This window comes from Penicillium argentinense, assembly GCF_028826775.1.
Source record: "Penicillium argentinense strain IBT 30761 chromosome Unknown utg000002l_segment0_segment0, whole genome shotgun sequence".
Classification (NCBI taxonomy): Eukaryota; Fungi; Ascomycota; class Eurotiomycetes; order Eurotiales; family Aspergillaceae; genus Penicillium; species Penicillium argentinense.
In genome coordinates, this window is record NW_026622661.1 from 1497813 (window position 1) to 1517566 (window position 19754).

Here is a 19754-nt window from a genome sequence, read left to right on the forward strand (position 1 = left end):
ATGTGGATGGTTGTGTTAGTACAAGCACGATCAGGACTTTTCGGTGCTAAACAAGACACGTTCTCTATGCGCCATTCTGTGAAATGACTACAGGCATAGAAAGTTGTAAAATCCGTAAAGAAGGAAGGATTAACTAGTATTCGTGCAATGCAAATCAGAGTAGGACGACAATTAGACAATCCAAATTTTCGTCAAGGTCCAAAGTTTTGGTGAGTTGAATAAAACTCCCTGGCTTGAGAACTTCACCCTCGACTTGCACGTCTCCAGAAAGAGGGAAGAACAACAAGGTTCGACTATCATTATCAGGTTTCTCAATCGATGTCTTTCCGCATATTCGCAATAGCAAAGCAAAATGCTTTTTCCAATTAGTAACATTTTCACTTCCATAGCCAACGGTGGGTGGATCTGTTCTTTACCGGTATTGTCGCATATCCCAGCTTCTCCAATAATGGTCCTGCTTTTTCTTCACGAGCTTTGTCCACGCATTTAAGAAGATTTTTCTTCCCTTGCTCCTCCTTCATCTGGGTCCCGCTCTTGGAAATCCATTGTGCAAGGCTCTCAAGGTCCGGTAAGGCATCGGCTTGGATATCGGTCGGCATGACTCAGCTGGGCTTGGCTGTAAAGGAGGCTGCTCTAGAGAAGAAAACTTGTCAGAAAAGTAGCCCGGGATAGATCGCGACAGAAGACCAACAATGAATTGGAACCCGTCTAAGATGGTGATGACGGGGAAGGGTAGTTTAAATTGAGAGAGCCTAGCGGCGGGGTAGGAGGAAGGTGGGATGATTTAATGCCCGAATTTCTGGTCCGATTGTGGAATAACTAATATCCGAATAAGCGGCATTTGACTTCGCTCGGGGCCCTGGGAGCGTTTTCATAGTTAACACTTTGTTTTGCCCGATTTTTCTTGTTAATTTGATCTTCCTTCTTTATCACCCAACCAACTTGACTCTGGGTGGTGTTTATATTACATTGTGCCTGGTGGACCTTTGACGGCGTGAACAATTTTTCTGACCCCGATTACAAGGTGCCAATCCGTCGCATTCCTCTTGGGTATCAGGAATAAGGAAATTAATTTGAAAGGTAGAAGGAGTATTTCATTCTCCTGACACACGGACACGTTTCGCATCTGCTGAGGCCTCTGTTTGACATAGTCGTCGTTTTGCGGCCCCCGGTCGCTGCTTCGTCGGTCGGCATCTCAGAGAAGAACGGTGAAAGTCGATGATCAAAGCACGCCCGAGCTCTTCACTCCAAAGGACATTGTCTCGCCTGAGATCTCCATGTATTATCCCGAGAGCTCTGATTTCCTTGGTCGATTTGTGGATTTCGCGGCGAAGCTGTTGCGTCAGCTCCATCGTTGCTGTGCTTTCACCTCCCCAGCCCATTATAAGCATATGGCGGATTTGTCCAGCGCCATGGAGAAAGTAAATTTTTGCTAAGTCAATCGTTCCCAAAAATACAGGCACAGCAGATGCTTGAGCCTTGCGCAGGATCTGATATACCTGCGCTTCGCGGAAAACTTCTTTCCACAACCCTGAAGTGGTGTCTTTGCCGATAACCGTGTAACCATATTTCATGCAAGTCAGTTTAAACGGGGCACCGTAGGAGCCACAGCCGCCAAGAGGAATACAACGATAAATCGCGATTCTCCATACCTAATACTCATACTCTACCACCAAGCCACCGGTTATACGGAAGCGATTCTTGCGCGCTTCCGCTGATGCTCATTTCCGCATAGCTTTCTCTTCGAGGGATTTTGTCTCGCTTTGAGGCGTCTCCTTAGGGTCACATCATGAAAATCGATCAAAAACACACGTTGAAGCTCTGTATTCCATAGCAGATTCCCGGGACACAAGTCCTCATGGACCACTCCAAGGTTGAAGATCTCAGCTTGAGATCGCCTGGCTTCGTCCTTCATGGCCAAGGACTGCTCTTCGTTTAAAGGATGCCCCCCCACGCCATGAGCAGCATATGTTGGATCGTACCAGCGCCGTGTAGACAAAAACCCATCGCGAGGTCGATAGTGCCAAGGAAAACAGGAACTGATGAGCCTTGTGCCTTTTGCAAAATGCGATACACATCAGCCTCCTTCTTAACAGTTGACCAGAGTCGGCTGGTTGTTCCTTTTCCAAGTAGAGTATAGCCGTATTGTGCAGAGATAATCTTAAAGGGCGCACCAAAGCCGAATTCCCCACACCCACTAAGTGGTGTACAATTGTGATCAAGTGTTTGGCGGAGCTGATCGTTGAGCTGGCGCACTAACCCCTCTGCAGAAACAGGGTGTTGGGTATCGTTCTTATGTTGTCGGTGTAAGGAAACATTCGGGCAGCCAGCATCTAGCACACCATGGTGTTGGAGACCGAGTAAGCATTTTTGCGTGCAGTAGAGCCCTTGTTGATATCGATATTGATGGTCTTGTGCGCCAGGGTTATTCTGCTTGCTTTCACCACTCTGATGAAGAGTATCTCTTGTCCCTGATGGAAATCCGGGTGGCGAAGAGGCAACCTGACTATGGTTTCGTTTTCGTGTGGCATGAGTTGATTTTTGACTGGAGTCTGAGTCATCCGAAGGTTCAATCTCTTGGTCGGAAGGAAATGGTGCACAGGTAGCTCGACGTTGAGGTTGAGTTCTCCTTGCGGGAGTGGGCGGTAGTGGCGATGATGGTATCCATTCGGAGAATGAACCTTCAGAGGCAGATTTCGGCGAGCCGGTGTATTCTGAGCCCGGTGGTATCTGCTGTAGTTCCTCATCTGGAATCTTCGATCGCACAAGAGAAAAGCTAGTTTCCCAGGTCTGAAGTTGAGCCATTGCAGAACGTCGCCATGCTTGATCGCGAGGAGTTGAGAGGCAGCTCATCAAAGCCAAACACAGAACCCGGGAAATAGCTGTCCTTGGTTCTCGATATGTCTGCTGCTCGCTTTCCATCGTGATTTCCATATTGGGCTCACATAGAAAATAGAGTAACGTGGATGGATCTTCGGGTGGAATACGCAAGAGGACAAGTGCGACTCCGATAGTCACATAGGACAGCTCAAGGCCTTCAAATATCATAGCATGGTACTCCTGAGTCAAAACTGATCCAACGATCTGCTCTGCGTTGTATCTCAATTTTTCTGCGTGGTCGGTCGGTATTTTGTTTTTTCGCACAACTCCAGTCCAGAAATCCATTTGCGGTTGGAGACCAACTCGGAGGTTCTCCACGGTGAGCTTGTGGGGCGGTTTGTACTCCACAGTCATGAGAAGTGTATACTTCTCATCCCTGCGGTGGATGCAAAACTGATCGGGTCTTGGCTGAGAACTTGAAGTCGATTCTAGATCGAAGGGGTTATTGGCAGGGTCATCTTCGAGAGCATTGCTGTGACTCTCAAACATGACTCCATCCCCAATATGAAATTTTTGGCGGGCTTCAGGGATTTTGCACAGCTCCCCAATAATTCTTCGCACGTGGTTCTCAACTGCGAATCTCTCGTAGCTTTCGAGATCTCGTTCGCTGCTCAGAGGTGTATGTAAAGACTCTGCAATCCCTTTAAGCTGTTCGACTGTTGGGAAAATCTCATCGGGTGGCTCATTTGATGGGTGGAGAAAGCTACAAACGTCATCGAAGATCCTCTGCTGTGCAGAAGCACAGTCAGACCAATGGAGAAGACGTGCAGGACAAAATTTCCCTTGGGGAGCGGGTATCTTTCCTCTCGTAGATCTCGATGGTGTTCTCACTGCTAGGGGCAAGGAGAGAAGGGTGTGGCAAGAGCGGAGATATTGTAGGAGTGATGTTTTGCGCGTGAGCTGTGCAAGCCGCCTCCGAACTTCTGCCTCTGGTAGCTCGTTCAGATCAGGTGTCTCGACCATGATGTAGAAGTATGCCAACAATTTTCTGGTGTTGTTTGGACGACACGACTGGAGTGTTATTAGGTCAGCTGCTCACCGCTCCCTTGTACACCGCCAATTTTGCCCGACAAAATCTTTTTGGTGCCTAAGGCAAAAAGCCTCAAATCCCCGGCCACACAAAATGGCCTGAAGCCGCCATACTTACTTACATAGCTAGCTACTAGTAGACGAGTGCATAACTATATGCAGGCTAGCAGTGTATAAGCTCAGGCTGGATTCCAGGGACAGATCAGCGCCAGCCTATGGATTATTATTGCGTCTCCTGGAACGGCCCGGGTGGAGACTCCGGCAAATCTGCCACAGTTTATAGATTGGAATGGGCACGGTGGTACAGGGTACCCTAAGGTAGGAACGCACAAAATTCGATCAGGCTCTCTCTACGCCGAGGCCTCGGATGCGGGCAGAACATGCGCAAAGCAACTCCACCCCAGGGCTACGTCATGAAGCAGAACGTGTTGAGGTTGGTTGGGGGGAGGGGTCCCGGCGCAGTACTTGATGTTGAGGAACTTCAAGGGCTACGTCCCGGAGTACAGTGTCAATACGCTGAATGGACTCAAGAAGACCTAGAGGGGCAGGGATATCATAGCCGTTCATCAAGCTCATGCTCTCAAGCACAAAGAGAGTCAGAGAGTCAGAGAGGTAATGGTGTGAGCCAAGGACGAGAGGACTATCCTTCGCCACCCTTCGCCCCAGTCCCTGGCCCCCTCCCTCTCCCCCCCCCCCAAAAGTACATACAGTAGAGTTATGCCCCTGCGCAACACAGATTTGCCATTCCATTTAGCCCCCTTCTATTATCCCTTTTTAGCGAAAGATATATGGTATCCATCCCATGGTAGTCCTCAATTTTCGAATTTTTAATGCGCAATTACAGAGGCTGTAGGAATATTTCGCTGGCTCCGGCTGATGCCTAGGTACATGCATATGGCAAAGGACTAAGGGTTTCAGAATCGAAGCACATCCAACCAAAGTTAGCGCCAAGACGGCCAGTGCGGTGGCTATGATAAGGGCATACATGATCACCCATTCTCACCCTGTTTCTCACCCTGTCTATTGCGCACTCACCCTTCTCACCCCCGGTCGCGCGACGCTAAAGCGGCGCTCACCCTTTTCTCACCCTGGCGGCAGGCACCCGACTACTGACCGCGTATAAGCCACACGCCGGCAGGTTAGTAGTATGGTGGGTGACCACATGCGAATCCCTGCTGTTGTATGTCCGTGTTCACCCTTTTTTTGATTCTATTGATTTATAAGTGATGCTTCAGTGTTCATGTTGTTGAGGGGAGTTAATTGTGTAAGATACAGGTAGACTGGTAAACAGATATATAGGCTTGCACGTGATCCCAGCCCCCATCATGTCGGAATCCAGGTGCTGGAGGACCTAATTGGGTTTATATTGATGCCTTATTGCCTTGTTTTGTAGTTAGTCAGCTTGCCCCCATAAATTGCCAGAACAGGGGCTTCACAGCAATTCAGACCTCTACCACCCCATTGGTTGTGGGATATATCCACTTCTTCGTTGTTTGCGACATTAATATATATCTTTTCGGGAAGACAAATCATCTTCCACATTCATGACGCCAAAAGTATTCGCTCGCTTATATTACCGGACAAAGGCTATACAGAGCAAAATTTGCAGTATTCATTTGCCGTGATGAAACCTCAAGACAGATTCTACTCCGAAGGCCAAGGTTACTTCGGCCCGAGGGAAAACCCCATGACCGAAACACATTGCAATGTCTGGGATTGGGATCGACTGAAGATGGTTAAGGTCAAAGGCACCGCCAAGCTATTTCCGCCCGACGAGGATGTAGAGGTCCCGATTCTGGCGCAATTTGCGGATTACCTCTCACCGGAAGTTCGCGCAGTTACAGTCGACGACGATGGACTCCTTGCGGGAATCTCGACCGATCCAGAAGAGGATGATACTCCATTTGTTGCATATCTTCCTTTTTCTATTGCTGAATCACTCGCCGGTTGCCGTACAATCCAGTATTCCAGACTTCAGAATCTCGATCGGCTTGGACCAGGTGTTGATCTCTCATCCTACGAAGATGAATTCGGGATTCCTCAGAAGGTCGCCTTCAAATTTAATCCTTTGGACAAGCCTCAGAGGCTACAGATGGCCTGGGATGAAATCAACCTTCTCAAATATCTGCCGCCACATCCCAATATAGTACCATTTGATCGCGTTGTTCTCGAAGATGTGGAATCTAGGATAATTGGGTTCACAACGAAATACATTCCAGGTGGAACCCTCGACAATACAAATGTGCCTTTCCGATTTGAGTGGTTGCAACAACTTACTCAACTCGTGGACTTCCTGAATCTGGAACTGGGAATCATGCATCAAGACATTGCACCCCGCAATCTGCTTATCGATCCTGACACCAACAAGATCCTTCTATTCGACTTCGATTGGGCGGCACATGGAAAGAAGCGCTTGCTGAATGATCGAGATGACGTGACTGGTGTTGTGTTCACACTATACGAGCTTATCACAAACGATACACGATTCACAAGTATTCCTCACTGGAATCGAAACATGGATATGGTGCAGAGCATCTCGGAGTGGACTTGTAATCGGGAGCTGGACTCTGACGTATCGAGATTCCGCAAATTTTTGAATGACTGGGTCGCCGTGCGAAAATCAGACGGGGATATGGAACGATATTTCAGCGCAGCCAACCGGCTCACGTGGCCGGACCTACCAACCGCGCCTGACTACAATGTACCTTTCGAGCTGGGCAAAACTTTGGATGGAGAGCCAATTTGGACAACGGGCCCGCGATTTAGACGCACTGCGATGGAGAAAGGACAGTATTGTTTTCGTTGGGAGAGGCCACCACAGGAAAACTTGTTAAACAAGGCCAAAAGTGGTATGCGCTATAGGAACTGTGAAGGATAATATTTAGCGCACCGAAGCATGATCAGATCTCGTCGACTGCGTCTCGTAAGCAATTTTATTAGAAGCACCAATGAAAGTTCACCGTTCAGAAAGTTTGGAACAAGCTCAGTGGATTGTATCATGTATTTAAAGCACAGTAGTAGTGGGCTGCATAATCGCTCAAAAGCGTGGGGTCAGCGTAAACAAAATCTGTCCATCCATTCATCCATCATACTGTAGACGTGGTTTACGTTCTGATATTTCCATCCAGCATCGCCATTGAATGCACGCCAATCTTCATCTATGTCGATACCGATGAAGCCATCTGCGGACGGACAGAACGTATAGTGCATCAAGAATAGACTTGGTATTAGACAATAGTCGGACTGCTCCTATTCCATCCTGGCCTATCGATGTCCGCACGTACCCCAGTGCACTTGGATCGCAGCAGGTCTTCTTCTTGGATGAAACCCGCGGCACCGCACTTAGTTGAGGGCCTGCAGGTATTCTACAATTACATGGCAGCTCTTCACTCTCCAAAATACAGTGGCTTTCAAAATTCGTTATAGTTCCAGACTCTTGCATCTTTTCCGAGAAAAAGACCTGAATAAGTAAGAATAAATTGACTGGTAAGCATAACTATCCTGAACAATTTAGCCCGGCTTAGCGGGGTACCTGTCATGTGACTTCAATCATCAGGCGGAACCCTGCGTGCTTTCTTGGTTGCGGACCAAGAAGAGTAAAGAAAATTAACAAATAAATATAAATAATTGTTCCCATGTGAAAATCACAATTTAACAAACCATCCATCGATATTTCGCCTGTGCCCAATCATGTTCGCGACCGGCTATACATATACTTCCGACTTGACAACTAAATTGTATCACGCGACGCCTTTCATTTGAATTTCTTGGACCGGGTTAGATAGCTGCAAAAGATACGGCTGTAGCCTCTCAACATATCTTTCGAGTATGTCAATTGTTCTGTAAATCAGTCAGTCAATAGCCCTGGAAAAGGGCCAGTCGTTTACAAACATCTGTTTCTGCGTGATCCTGGTTCAGTTAGTCACCATGATAGTGGCAAAGTTTTCAGAATCTTACGTATTTTCCAAGAAACAAACACGATTCTGGAGTTCGATAAGTAATTGGCTAATGCCATGCATCTCACTCTCAGCTAGCGTTGGGGCTGGTGTCAGCTCCGGAAGCCCATCCACACTAGGTACTGACTCCACCCCTGGCGCAGGAGCTCCGGTATCAAGTTGTTCTGGATCAATGTATTGGTCCAGAGATTCATCCCAACAAAATTCATCCTGTCCTTCAAAAGAATATTGGAGATCAGGGAACTCGGCATCTGGCTGCTGACTCATATGTAGAAAAGATTCAAGTTTTGTAGATTCCATGTTGTGGAACTATTTTGTTGATTGGGAGAGTTGATTGAGCGAGAAGCCGGGAGGTACTGCGCGTAATTTATGGCACAGTGACCGTGCTAGCGCTCCTCCCGGCCCTGACAGAGTAGCAGCGATGATCATAAATAGAACCGGTTCGTCGAGGGCGATTCGCTCCCGAACCAGTTTTCAGCTTTTGAATGCTACCCTTTTACAAAATGTGCAATCTACAGGCGCTTGGCCATAACAAACAATATACTGAAACCGAAGAGTGGATTCTGATTCACCTCAAAGAGAAAGGCCTGCCATGGCCTGATATCGTTGACCAGTTCAACGAACGTGTCGATCTCGACCGACAAAGAACCAAGGCTGGTCTCGAGACAAAATGGCGGCAGTTGAAAGCAAGAATCACCGTGGGGTAGTATGCCTTGCAATCATAGTTATTCAAATCACTGACCTAGACTTAGTACCGCCTACTCTACAAACGAGATGTGATAGAAATGGAGCGGCTGAATGGGATCACGTTACATACATCATTTAATGTGATTACTCCACCTTGACCTTTCACATTAGCCAGTAGAGTATAAGGGGCGCCTGTGAATAGTAGGTTAGACTGTAGCCTTTTTTAGCACAGTAGTGAAGCTCCGCAGTGAATATGATAAATATTGAAGAGGGGAACGCTGAATGGCTGCACGCGCTGAGACGTGCGGGTCGATTCAGCAGAAAAACCACCACAAAACACACGCGTAGCAATCAAGAAACAGCGAGAAGCCCAAATGTAGGGGTCAGGCCGGGGAGGTGTAAGAAGGTGTATTCTAGAACTAGCTATCCGACCACTGTATACTGCCGGCTATGTCACATAGTCTGGATGGCACCCATGTAGTAGGGGGAGGGGTTCTCCCCACCACAATATGTACTTAAATCCGTTCTTGACCTGCTGCACCATCAATCTATCAAACTTATCCCTCTATCCTGCAATCATGCAAAATCAGGCGGTTTGTCAACAATACCCTCAAGCGTTATCATTCTAACCCCATGCAGATATCTGCTGAGTATGTCACTACCTCTTGGACTGTGGTCCGAGGTTTCTTTGCTCGCGAACAACATCTCGTCGAGCATATATCGCGAATCGAAAAAGCGTTGCACCAAGCGGGATGGCAAAATCAACAAGACAGAGCTGCATACACCACTTTAGCCTCGAAGTATGAGCAGCTGTATGCAGGATATCAGAGGATTTTGGAAATGTACGATTCCCTCGCAAAAACTGTCGGCGAAGCGGAGGAGTCAAACTATGCGCCTCCGGCGACTGTGTCTGAAGAAGGACTTGCCATCATTATTGAGCGACCTGATCATTCCGCCTCAGATAATGAAGATGAGTATGTTGAGGAAGAACGCAACAGCGTTTAGAAATTGCTACTTTCATGCTACTTCGTCTTCTTATTTGGCGTTTATCTAATTATAGCTAATTGACCCATCGCTGGTGATTCTTGATCGGCTATCTGCCACTGTAGTGCATTCCTCATGCGCTGATGCCGAGATCGCACACGAGCTCTTGTAGCATGCGAGCTCTGTGCAGGCAAACCCCGTACACCATGCCGATGAGACAAATACGGTGCAGGCCGCATTTGCGAGGAGCCAGTGCCTTCCTGGCGCCGCCTGTCTATTTGTGAGCTAGGCAGATTCATTGAGTTCATCTGAGAACGAGCACCATTGCTTTGCCTCCGCCGCGAAACCCTCGACGAGAGCCGCAAACGTCTTCGTGAGATCGAAGATTGTATTTTCTCGGGCTCAGAAGGAGCAGCCGCGTTATCCCACCACACTCTGTACGATATCGTCGAGCTCGGTGAGTTGGAGAGTTGATGTGCCACCTTTTGCTCAAAGATAAATCTTTGGACTCTCCAGTCGCTAGGGTAGAAAAAGTTTTCAATCAATTCAGATATAAAATCGCGAACATCTTCAAACCTTGCCGTTGAGCGAAAAGTCACAGCATCTCTCACAGCAAGGGCTAGTTGCTCCCCAGCCTGAAACCAATTCTCAACAGGAATGCATCCTTGGCCATTTGGATATCCATCATTTGAATTTATATGTGTATTGATGTATTCATTCAATGTCTTGAGCTGTTCTTTAGCCTCGTAGCGCTCATTGGGTGATCCCCATAATACCCTTGTCATCAGATGAGAGGCTTGGTTCCAGTGTGGTAGATATTTACGTTTATTTGCACGAGGATTACTGTACAAAGCAGGCTCTTCTTTCCATTGTATGAATGTGCCATAGGGACCGTGGTCGGCATTTCGTTTGGTGAAATAAGCAACGAAATAAGTATCTCCAATCTGAGACTTTGGACGAGTATGCCGGTGCTCAGGCAAGTACGCTGGCGGTAGTTGGTCTAGGGTCTCCATAGTGGCTGCGGGCTCCAGAGTACAACATGGGACTATGGCCTTTTTTTAAACAGTTATCTCATTAACAAAAAGCTACATTTAGATTGCAATTTCTATTGTAGACTATGCACAATCGCGCTTATTGGACAAAAGGACCCACATGGCATTATAAGAGCCTGCGGACCAGCAGTGCGCAGGCTGATCTGAGAAAAATTCTACAATCAAGGCATTATGTCTGCTTATGATCGACGTGGCAGTGAGTCTGGCGAAGGTTCTGAGAGCCGTCACTCTGTCGATCTTTCTTCTGGGCATGACAGCGCTACTGATCGTGCTCAAGATAGCGACTCTGGCTCGCAGAGCGATAGAGATGATGGATACCACTCGATGACTCAAGATGCATACAACACTATTCCTGAAGATATGGATGAAGCAGACGACCCAGAACCTGGAAGGAGTGTTTTCTGGCAAGGCCTCGTCGACTTAGACGAACTACAAGAAGGTACTCAGAGATTATATCCTGGTAAATTCACAAACGGCACTATTTTAGGTTGGCGAGGGAATGGATTTGGCTATTCTGTGATCGTCGGATACGAGGTCAATGGTATAACAATTGCTCGTGTCGAAGCATTGAGAAGACGTGAACTCCCTGGAAATGAAACCCATATACCCTCGACATGCCGTGGCAAGAAGAAAATGAATCAGAACGATTACTGGACACAAGGACAAGTCAGATCCGTCGGCCTTGTGGCATGGCGTGTAGAGGACGCATATAGAGACGATCCTACTTCTGTTCTTCGACCCATGAGAAAAGCTTGGTATCCGGAAACCTATATCCAAATCATCTGGAGAGACGGTCTGTTTACCTGGGAGAATCGTGACAATTTTCGTCATATCCTTTGCAAGACCAATATTGAAGCGGATATCTTTATTTACCGAATCGCAATAAGTCAGCAGGGCGACTACGAATTTGCACTTACTGGGAGACGCCCTGAGTTCCCTGACGGTGGAAACATGCAGAATCTACACTGGAGGAATACAAATGCCCATGGGAATGCTCATTGGCTAACTCCCCGAGCTAGGAAGGAAGCAAGGGTCGTATCTCTGAATGAAGAGCCATCCGGGCAGTTTAACGAGCATTCACATCAAGCTCGCTACAGATACAGTGGCAGAGCGACAAATTGGAATAATCACTCCGAAGGTGACGGTGATAAATATGACTACAAAGATCATCCGACGGAGACCAACGAGGAAAGTGGCGAAGACGTTGACAGCGAGGATCCTGAAGATGATATTCCGAATGCTGATGACATTGATGGAGATAGTGATGACAGTACACAGCAAACGCCTACACGCGGTTTACAAAGTTCTATTTCACGTTCACGGAGACATCAGGCAAGCATAGAACAGGACACGCCAACAGCGGTATACACACCAGCCAATGGACCCAGAAGACGCCTATCATCAATCGAAGAAGAATTCGTCACGCCGCAATCTCGGCCACAGCCACAAAGACATCAGACTGCCTCAAGTCGGAGCCAGACACCACGGTCCATATTTAGCGCGTCGAGAGGAGGTTCAACCCCAAGGACACCAGCCGAACTAGATAATGGACTTGGCAGAAGCGGCATCAATGACCGAGGTGGAAGCCGACAGTCCAGCCAGTCGATACCAGAACGAAACAATTGGTCACGAAGAAGTCGAGAAGGTACAAGATCCAGCTCAGCACGGGGCGAAAGACCGAACAGAAGTGGAAGGTCAACACCAAGGCCGCACACCGATCCAAAAAGAGGCGGGTTAAATGCCCGATCTACCTGGCCATTCAACAATATCAGGGCAAGCAGGTCTCCTGATTCATCTAGGGCACCGCAGGAGGTATTCCGTGGTAGCACGCGGCTATCGAATTCCAATAGAGGAAACTTATCAAACAAGACTCCAGACTCCTCCCGATCGAAGGGTAAGAAGTCGGATAGCACCCTAAGCTCCTCTCGATCAAAAGGAAAGGCGCGGGAGGAACAGAGGTCGGATAGCACCCCGGACACCGCACGATCAAAGGGCAAAGCCCAAGAGGAACAAAGGTCGGATAGCACCCCAAGCTCCTCTCGATCGAAGGGAAAGGCCCGGGAGGAACAAAGGTTGGATAGCACCCCAAGCTCCTCTCGATCGAAGGGAAAGGCCCGGGAGGAACAAAGGTCGGATAGCACCCCAAGCTCCTCACGATCAAAAGGAAAGGCCCGGGAGGAACAAAGGTCAGATAGTACCCCGAGCTCCTCGAAGGGCAAGGCACGGGAGGACCAGAGGTCCGATAGAACCCCGAGCTCCTCACGATCAAATGGAAAGGCCCGGGAGGAACAAAGGTCGGACAGCACCCCAAGCTCCTCACGATCAAATGGAAAGGCCCGGGAGGAGCAGAGGTCGGATAGTACCCCAAGCTCCTCGAAGGGCAAGGCACGGGAGGAACAGAGGTCCGATAGCACCCCAAGTTCCTTAAAGTCAAAAGTGCGAGGCCCAATTGATTCTCATTCAAAGAGAAATCAGTCAGCGGGAGCTATCCCAGGCTCGTCAGGATCCAAGAAACAAAAGAAGAAAGCCAAAGGCAAGCGTGGAAGTAAATTTGCAGGAGACTTCCGTCGCCCAGCCACTCGCTCTAAAGGAGTAGAATTCGCTTAGGTCATATATAGCTCAAATTGAATCAGCTTTCGCGATACTCAAAGTCAACGGATAGAAGGCTCAAGTTTTTTCTTAGTATCACATTATTCGAATATTTTTCTATTATATCTTCTCAGCCTTCAAAGGAAAACAAAGATCTCCCTTGAAGATGCAAGAGAAGAACTCCGATAGGTGAACCGATGCCCAGGCAGCCGTGTGAGAGATGGCGAAATTAGCCACTACACCATATCGGACGAATTGTTGAAAATCGGACGATCTTTGACAATATAACCTAAAAGCAAATTCATGTGTCCCAATTGAATACCCATGCGCGCGTGTATTACTACACGCCCTCCTTCCCCCTCTCGAATCCAACGGCCCCCAAAATCCGTTGCCTTCTGTTGCCTTCTCATCCCTGCTCTTGCAGCTGTTCTGCGCGCCCTCTTCGCCAATCGATTGCGCAGCCCCCAAATTTCTTTGTCTTCTTTTCCCTGCTCTTTGCATTTGAGGCACTTTTGCTATTGATCAGGTCTCTGAGCTGCAAGTATCGCCGCCTCATCGTTCCTGGCGCTTTGCGAGACGCATTGTGAGACCGGGTCTATATTGCGCTCGGGCTGTTCATCCTGCCGCCTTCATGTGGAAGGGCAAAGGCTGGTAGAATGAGGGCCGCTCGCTGGGCTGCCTTTAAGCGCACGTGATGGTATGACAACCGCACAGTCCACACCTTCAGCAGCTCACTTGGAACGTCTTCCAATATTTGCCCCCAGAAAGCGGATTTTGATCGCCAACCTCTCAAAATATGTACTCTTACGATAACCAAATGTACCTCGGAATTCCTATTCCCATGTCGATGAAAGGCCTAATTCGTGCCCCACCAGTCCGTCTTCCTGCCCATGGAGATCACGAAACAATTGAATTACTAGAGAAGTTCGGCAAAGCTCTTCATCGGCCCAAAGATGAAATTATTCAGGCGCAGAACTTGGCAGCCGGCCTTTCGGATATAGTAATTCTCTTGGAACGTCCACGTCACAGACGATATCATAAATTCGACGTCAGTTTCGAAGACTTTGTCAGAAGCTGCGGGACACTATTAGCAGTCGATAACTCATTCGTCTTGCTACCAAAGGTGCCCGAAGCATACATACTGTCACCGTGCTGGACGCGTTTTCTTACCAACCTGATGAACGTCCGACAGAGCAAGATGAAAAATGTCATGAAGTCCTCGCTCGAATTTTGAAATCAAAGAAACCAAAAGTCATATTAAGATGTCATCGTGACGCGTATTGCAACGAATGGCTGAGGCACATCGAGCAGCCAGGTGAAAACTATCAACTAAGTCGCAAAGCAATCTCCATTGTCAATGGCCATACCACAATCGTGTTACAATCTTTCCATCCATCATGCGCCGTGAATAATACCGACTGCAGGCCCGAATGCAGGGCTTTATTGATGTACCACTTTGTGGGTGCATTTTCGGAACTGACGTCCGAGTTTGCTCTTCCAGAAACAGCGGAAGAGATAAGGAAGCTCTGCCTCATGAAGGGTGAACGAAGGCGGAAGGACATTCATAAGTACGAGACATGGGAAGCTGCGAGCCTCATCTCACGAGACTTGAAAAAAGTATATAAAGGCCCGTCAATGGTGCGATTTCCTTCTAGACCTTTTGACGAGTCCACGTCAGAAAGCCGCAGCAGGCAGATTAGCGCATTTAATGCGTTATACGGGTCGTTAAAAGAACTTTTTGGGAGTGCGAACTACTTTGGAAGCCTCACCATCGCGAGAATTGTCTTGTTTCTCTGGGAACAACGTTTCCAAGAAGAACCCCTATATAGCCACGTAATGTCGTGGCTTATTTTACGCGGAAATGAACAACAAGATTGGTTTGTGAGTGAGAACCATCTTAATAACGAGCAACGAACTATAGAAGCGCAATTGTCGGGACTTCAGCTATCAACACCGTCGACCATAGGCGACATCCAAACGATTAGGGACGGGGTGGTGTTGTCACTTTGCCGGGCATCTGCAACCCTTACAAGAGAAGATCTTGCGGAGGACTGTCGCGCTCAAATAATCGATGATTTAAAGATACACAACGAGCTCGTCCGCAGACTGCTAAGCGAGTCGTCGATGAGTGACATCAACCATGCCATGCACATCAGAGCTCTCTTGATTCCTTGCGAGATCTCTTTATCCGCGATCAGCGACGGGATCTGTGCTCCGGGGAAGCAAGAGTACCTCGACGCTATACGCTACCTCGGAAAACTGGCGAGGGTTATTGATCCTTCTTTGCTTGAATAATATTTTGAATACACTACCTGTTGACACAGATCCGCACGGGCCACAACTGGCTGTCTACCTACGCCAAGACCTTTGGCTTTCGCGAGGATGACCAGTGCGTCTGCGGCGCGCAAGAAACCGTCACTCATGTCCTTGTTGATTGCTGACGGCTTGGTTATATCTTTCTTAGTAAATGCCATCCGTTCTATGGGGTTCTATATTCATCATGTCTTTGTATGAAGAGTTTTTCTCTGCTCTTCGGTCCAAATACGTATCTTAAAATCTGCTGCATAGTTGATGGAGATGGAGATGAACGCAAGTGATATGAAGAAGCTAAATGACTGGAAACAGAGCCGAATATTTAATGGCTCTCATTCATATCCATTGTTACTAGTGTATACCTTTAATTCCATCTTCAACTTTCGCTAGTGGCGCAATTGCGCCATCTACTCATTCTTAGAACAAATAGATGCAGAACTCCATATTGAATTCATTCTGCTGAAAGATGTAGACTCGAAATATGTATTCAAATAGAGCTAAAAGTATCATAATCCCAATATAACGGCAGAAAGTCCGAATAGAAAGAAGCAAACGATTATTGCTGGACCAAAAATGGTCCGTGGCGGAAGAGCAGCTTTTCCTGCCTCCGGGGAAGACACGGAATTATTTGATAGCCTTTTCTTGGTTTGATGCGTGCATGGCGCAGAATATTCATGCACAAGATTGCTCAAAAAGCGGCCTAATCGCTCGGACACTGATCCGGAATGCAATCCAGTATCAAGCACATCTGACACGTCGAAGGTTTCGTGCTTTTGATTTGGGTGCAATGGGCTGTGGTAGGGGTGCGCTTGGACGCAGGACGAGCATAGATCGACATAGGCACATCTCCGGCAGACAGAACGGGGACAAGAGATCCAATTGTTACACCTTGTACAGGCAATTTTGAATATGCCTGCTTGAGGTACCGTGTCCTGAGACAAATGAAGCTGAAATAGATAGTTCGCGTTGTCTTCATCATCGAGAAACAAGAGATAGCGACCTAATTGCTGCACAAGAGGCCATTGGAAGTTCGGCATGGAACGAAGAAGCATGTCTGTCATGAGAAGGACTGATTGACGAATAGTGGAGTGCTGAATCTCGTTCGGCGTCGAGCGAGTCTGAGGGCAATGGTTTTGAATTTTGTGCATCAGGATTTGGTGTTCTTGTACTTCTTGTACCCAGTCCACGACATTTCTCCCATAACCGTCCAGAATAAAAGGATCTGCACCGAGGTCGATGAGTGCGTCAGCAGACGTTATATTCCCTTGGTGGATGGCGACATGGAGAGGGGTTCGTAATAGCTTATTCCGCTCGTTAATAGCCAAGGCGAGACGCGGAGAGCTAGGGAGGATGGGCATCATATTTTCTGAGGCCGCAATATGAAGCGAAGTCTGGCCGAGCTCATCTGGAAGAAGCGGATCTGCGCCCGCGATAAGTAGAATGTCAATGTGATCAGAATGACCCATCTGAAGAGCCGCATGGAGCGGTGATCCATATTCACCACCCTGGGCATTGACATCGGCGTGAGCATCGAGCAGCATTCGCACTACCTCAGTGTTTCCTCTATAGGCGGCGGCCTGTAGGGCATTGCCAAATTGACCACCCTAGGCATTGACATCGGCGTGAGCATCGAGCAGCATTCGTACTACCTCACTGCTTTCTCCATAGGCGGCGGCCTGTAGGGCATTGCCAAATTGACCACCCTGGGCATTGACATCGGCGTGAGCATCGATCAGTATTCGCACTACCTTAGTGCTTTCTCCAAGGGCCGCGGCCTGTAGGGCATTGCCAAAGTAACCACCCTGGGCATTGACATCGGCGTGGGCGTCGAGTAGCATCCACACTACCTCAGTGCTTCCTCTATAGGCGGCGGCCTGTAGGGCATTACCATATTTACCACCCTGGGCATTGACATCGGCGTGAGCATCGAGTAGTATTCGCACTACCTCAGCGTATCCTCTCAGGGCAGCGGCCTGCAATGCGTCTCCTCTCATAGCACATACTCCAACCATAACCCCCTCGTGCAGGAGCCACTCGATAAATTTCAGATGCTCACGACTAGCCGCCTCAATCAATGGTGTTATCCCAGCTTCATTTTTTGCGTCGCAGTCTGCGCCTCTTTCCCGGAGGATTTTGCCTGCTGTTGTATGGCCCCGTCGTGCTGCTAGATGGAGAGCCGTGTTCCCGCTATTGTCTTTTATCGCGACATCATAGTTTCTCTCCAACACAAACTCTATGACATCAATCAGGTCAAAAGCTGCAGCCACGTGCAGGAGAGTTGTGCCGTCTGTAGGACATTCGGTGTTGTACTGATATAGAATACGGTAAATCTGGACCCAAGGGCCAATCACTTGCTGCAAAACGTCCTTTTCATTCTTTAAGGCGCCCGACCGAGAGCTGGCAGCCTTTTCCGCATGGATGAAGAGGTTGATGGTGGCATAGGCGAGGAATGGGAGATCCTGGACGATGTCACTTTTTGTTGTTGAAGCATTATTGGACACAGTGGTTAGAAAAACCAGGCATGATCGGTAGAGATATGCTTGGCATTGAAATAGAATCTTTTCGCTTTCCATGACTGATGAGATGGTACCAATTTGATAAGACATAAGCCCAAGTCCTTTAGTGCGAAAAAAGTCGTTGACAGACTGATGCACCACCTGTATAGTCTCAGCGTCATCCGCGTTTAAGACTAGCTCTGCAAGTCCACCAGAAAGAACATTGATTCTTTGCTTCATATGGTCGTCGCTTTCGACAAAACCGACAGTATTCTCCCATACTTTGGGGGATGGCGATATCTGGGCATTCTCGGCCGCAAGGGCATACCGCATTTCCGTCACAGTCAGGGGTCGTTCAGCTAAACACACCCACTGGAACAGCAGGAATGACTGCACGCGATTCCTTTTTAGTATCACATTGTTGAGAATGTACACATACACCTCTTCAAGGTCAGCCGGAACCTCACACAGCCAGGAATAAGGGTCAAACGATTCCCTTTCATTAATCCTCCGCTTAATGAGGGGCATTAGGAGATAGATCCATTGGAACACCCCCTTGGCTTGGTGGAGCAAGTGCTCTACCAAGGCTTCCTTTTTCGCCTGACTAAGACTCTCTCCGACCGCCATGCCAGTAAGGGCGTCCTTAATATAAATAGCGATATCATCAGAGTTATGGTCTTCAGCACGTATCTCAGCAGCCCGGACGTCTTCCATGATTGGATAATGTCGACATGAGATACAGATTTGAACGGCTGCTTCCATTTCTTCTGCGCGGACGAGAATCCGATGAAAATATCCTGCCAGATATTGGGCCGACTCGGCCCCAGCCTCATCGAGAGCGTCCACAAAAATCATAACTTGCTGCCGTTTGGCCGATATCAGGATTGTATCTGCCAATAGCTGCTCTAGCCTAACCTGTGTCCATTGCCAGTTATTTTCACCATATCCATACCGTCTGCATCGTTCCTCGTATATTTCGCGGACCCGAGGGCGCACGGTCTCATCGTGGTAGAATATTTGGTTGAGCAGCGATCGGAGCATTCCGAGGGGTGTGCGTTGTAGCTCAGTGCCTCGAGCGCTAAAGAAAAAGTCGAGCCGTATGCCCTGATTCCCGTCGTGCCATTCCTCGAGTTTGTTATGTAGGAATGCCATTAATGTCGATTTGCCCGCACCGGGTTTGCCTTTAATCCAGAGTAGGCCGCGAGACTGGCTCTTCCAGTTCTTGAAAGAATCCAAATCCAGAATCCACTGGCAGGTATTGGTATGGCATGGCTTGATATTGTCTCTTCGATCTAGCATCTGTGGGAAAGCAAGTGACCTGAGCACCCCTGCCACTATAATCAGCGATAGCCTTTTTGGTTATGATGGGGAAGACCAACCGCTGTCTGTACTCTGCTGTTGGGTTCCCTGTCGGCCTGGGCCTTATCAGTGGATTTGACTTCGTCCGAAAGGGCAGCATGATGCATACCGTATTGGATATGGACTGGTCCGTAAAGGTTGCCAAACTGAGCGCCCTCATTTCCGTTCCCAAATGATATCGATCCCATGGTCAGAAGAAGTCAACGTAATGTGCTGTTATCGGTAGAGTGGAAGTTCCAACTCCCAGAAAATGGGGTCCCAAACCCAGCCCCCACTCAGGTGACGATCAGCCGCAGACTTGGCACGAACTCGGTTTTTTGGCGCCAACAAGGCACCCGCAGGCATCTTCCGAAAAACGCGGTGCCTTGAAAACCCGTGGCTGTTCATACTGCGGAAATTAGGGGTGCACA

The 19754-nt window shown here is 48.3% G+C and overlaps 8 protein-coding genes across 8 annotated transcripts; 4 read left to right on the plus strand and 4 right to left on the minus strand.

The window, feature by feature from the left end:
- Nucleotides 1-1094: 1094 nt before the first annotated feature.
- Nucleotides 1095-1915, minus strand: N7532_001414 (uncharacterized protein; the record flags this gene model as incomplete). Its single annotated transcript, XM_056613908.1, has 2 exons — nt 1095-1499; nt 1691-1915. 2 exons carry the CDS (start codon nt 1913-1915, stop codon nt 1095-1097), a joined length of 630 nt encoding a protein of 209 aa, XP_056478949.1.
- A 20-nt stretch (nt 1916-1935) lies between these two features.
- N7532_001415 (uncharacterized protein) lies at nt 1936-3843 on the minus strand (the record flags this gene model as incomplete). The annotated part of the gene is made up of 1 exon (XM_056613909.1): nt 1936-3843. The coding sequence occupies one exon, from the start codon at nt 3841-3843 to the stop codon at nt 1936-1938; it is 1908 nt and encodes a 635-aa protein (XP_056478950.1).
- Nucleotides 3844-5533: 1690 nt separating this feature from the next.
- N7532_001416 (uncharacterized protein) lies at nt 5534-6787 on the plus strand (the record flags this gene model as incomplete). Its single annotated transcript, XM_056613910.1, has 1 exon — nt 5534-6787. The coding sequence occupies one exon, from the start codon at nt 5534-5536 to the stop codon at nt 6785-6787; it is 1254 nt and encodes a 417-aa protein (XP_056478951.1).
- An 862-nt stretch (nt 6788-7649) lies between these two features.
- N7532_001417 (uncharacterized protein) lies at nt 7650-8165 on the minus strand (the record flags this gene model as incomplete). The annotated part of the gene is made up of 3 exons (XM_056613911.1): nt 7650-7749; nt 7801-7818; nt 7867-8165. The coding sequence occupies 3 exons, from the start codon at nt 8163-8165 to the stop codon at nt 7650-7652; spliced, it is 417 nt and encodes a 138-aa protein (XP_056478952.1).
- A 203-nt stretch (nt 8166-8368) lies between these two features.
- On the plus strand, nt 8369-8572 carry N7532_001418 (uncharacterized protein; the record flags this gene model as incomplete). The annotated part of the gene is made up of 1 exon (XM_056613912.1): nt 8369-8572. One exon carries the CDS (start codon nt 8369-8371, stop codon nt 8570-8572), a length of 204 nt encoding a protein of 67 aa, XP_056478953.1.
- A 558-nt stretch (nt 8573-9130) lies between these two features.
- N7532_001419 (uncharacterized protein) lies at nt 9131-9557 on the plus strand (the record flags this gene model as incomplete). The annotated part of the gene is made up of 2 exons (XM_056613913.1): nt 9131-9145; nt 9192-9557. 2 exons carry the CDS (start codon nt 9131-9133, stop codon nt 9555-9557), a joined length of 381 nt encoding a protein of 126 aa, XP_056478954.1.
- A 1202-nt stretch (nt 9558-10759) lies between these two features.
- Nucleotides 10760-13195, plus strand: N7532_001420 (uncharacterized protein; the record flags this gene model as incomplete). The annotated part of the gene is made up of 1 exon (XM_056613914.1): nt 10760-13195. One exon carries the CDS (start codon nt 10760-10762, stop codon nt 13193-13195), a length of 2436 nt encoding a protein of 811 aa, XP_056478955.1.
- A 2995-nt stretch (nt 13196-16190) lies between these two features.
- On the minus strand, nt 16191-19532 carry N7532_001421 (uncharacterized protein; the record flags this gene model as incomplete). The annotated part of the gene is made up of 5 exons (XM_056613915.1): nt 16191-16205; nt 16417-17094; nt 17137-19313; nt 19365-19400; nt 19454-19532. 5 exons carry the CDS (start codon nt 19530-19532, stop codon nt 16191-16193), a joined length of 2985 nt encoding a protein of 994 aa, XP_056478956.1.
- Nucleotides 19533-19754: the final 222 nt, after the last annotated feature.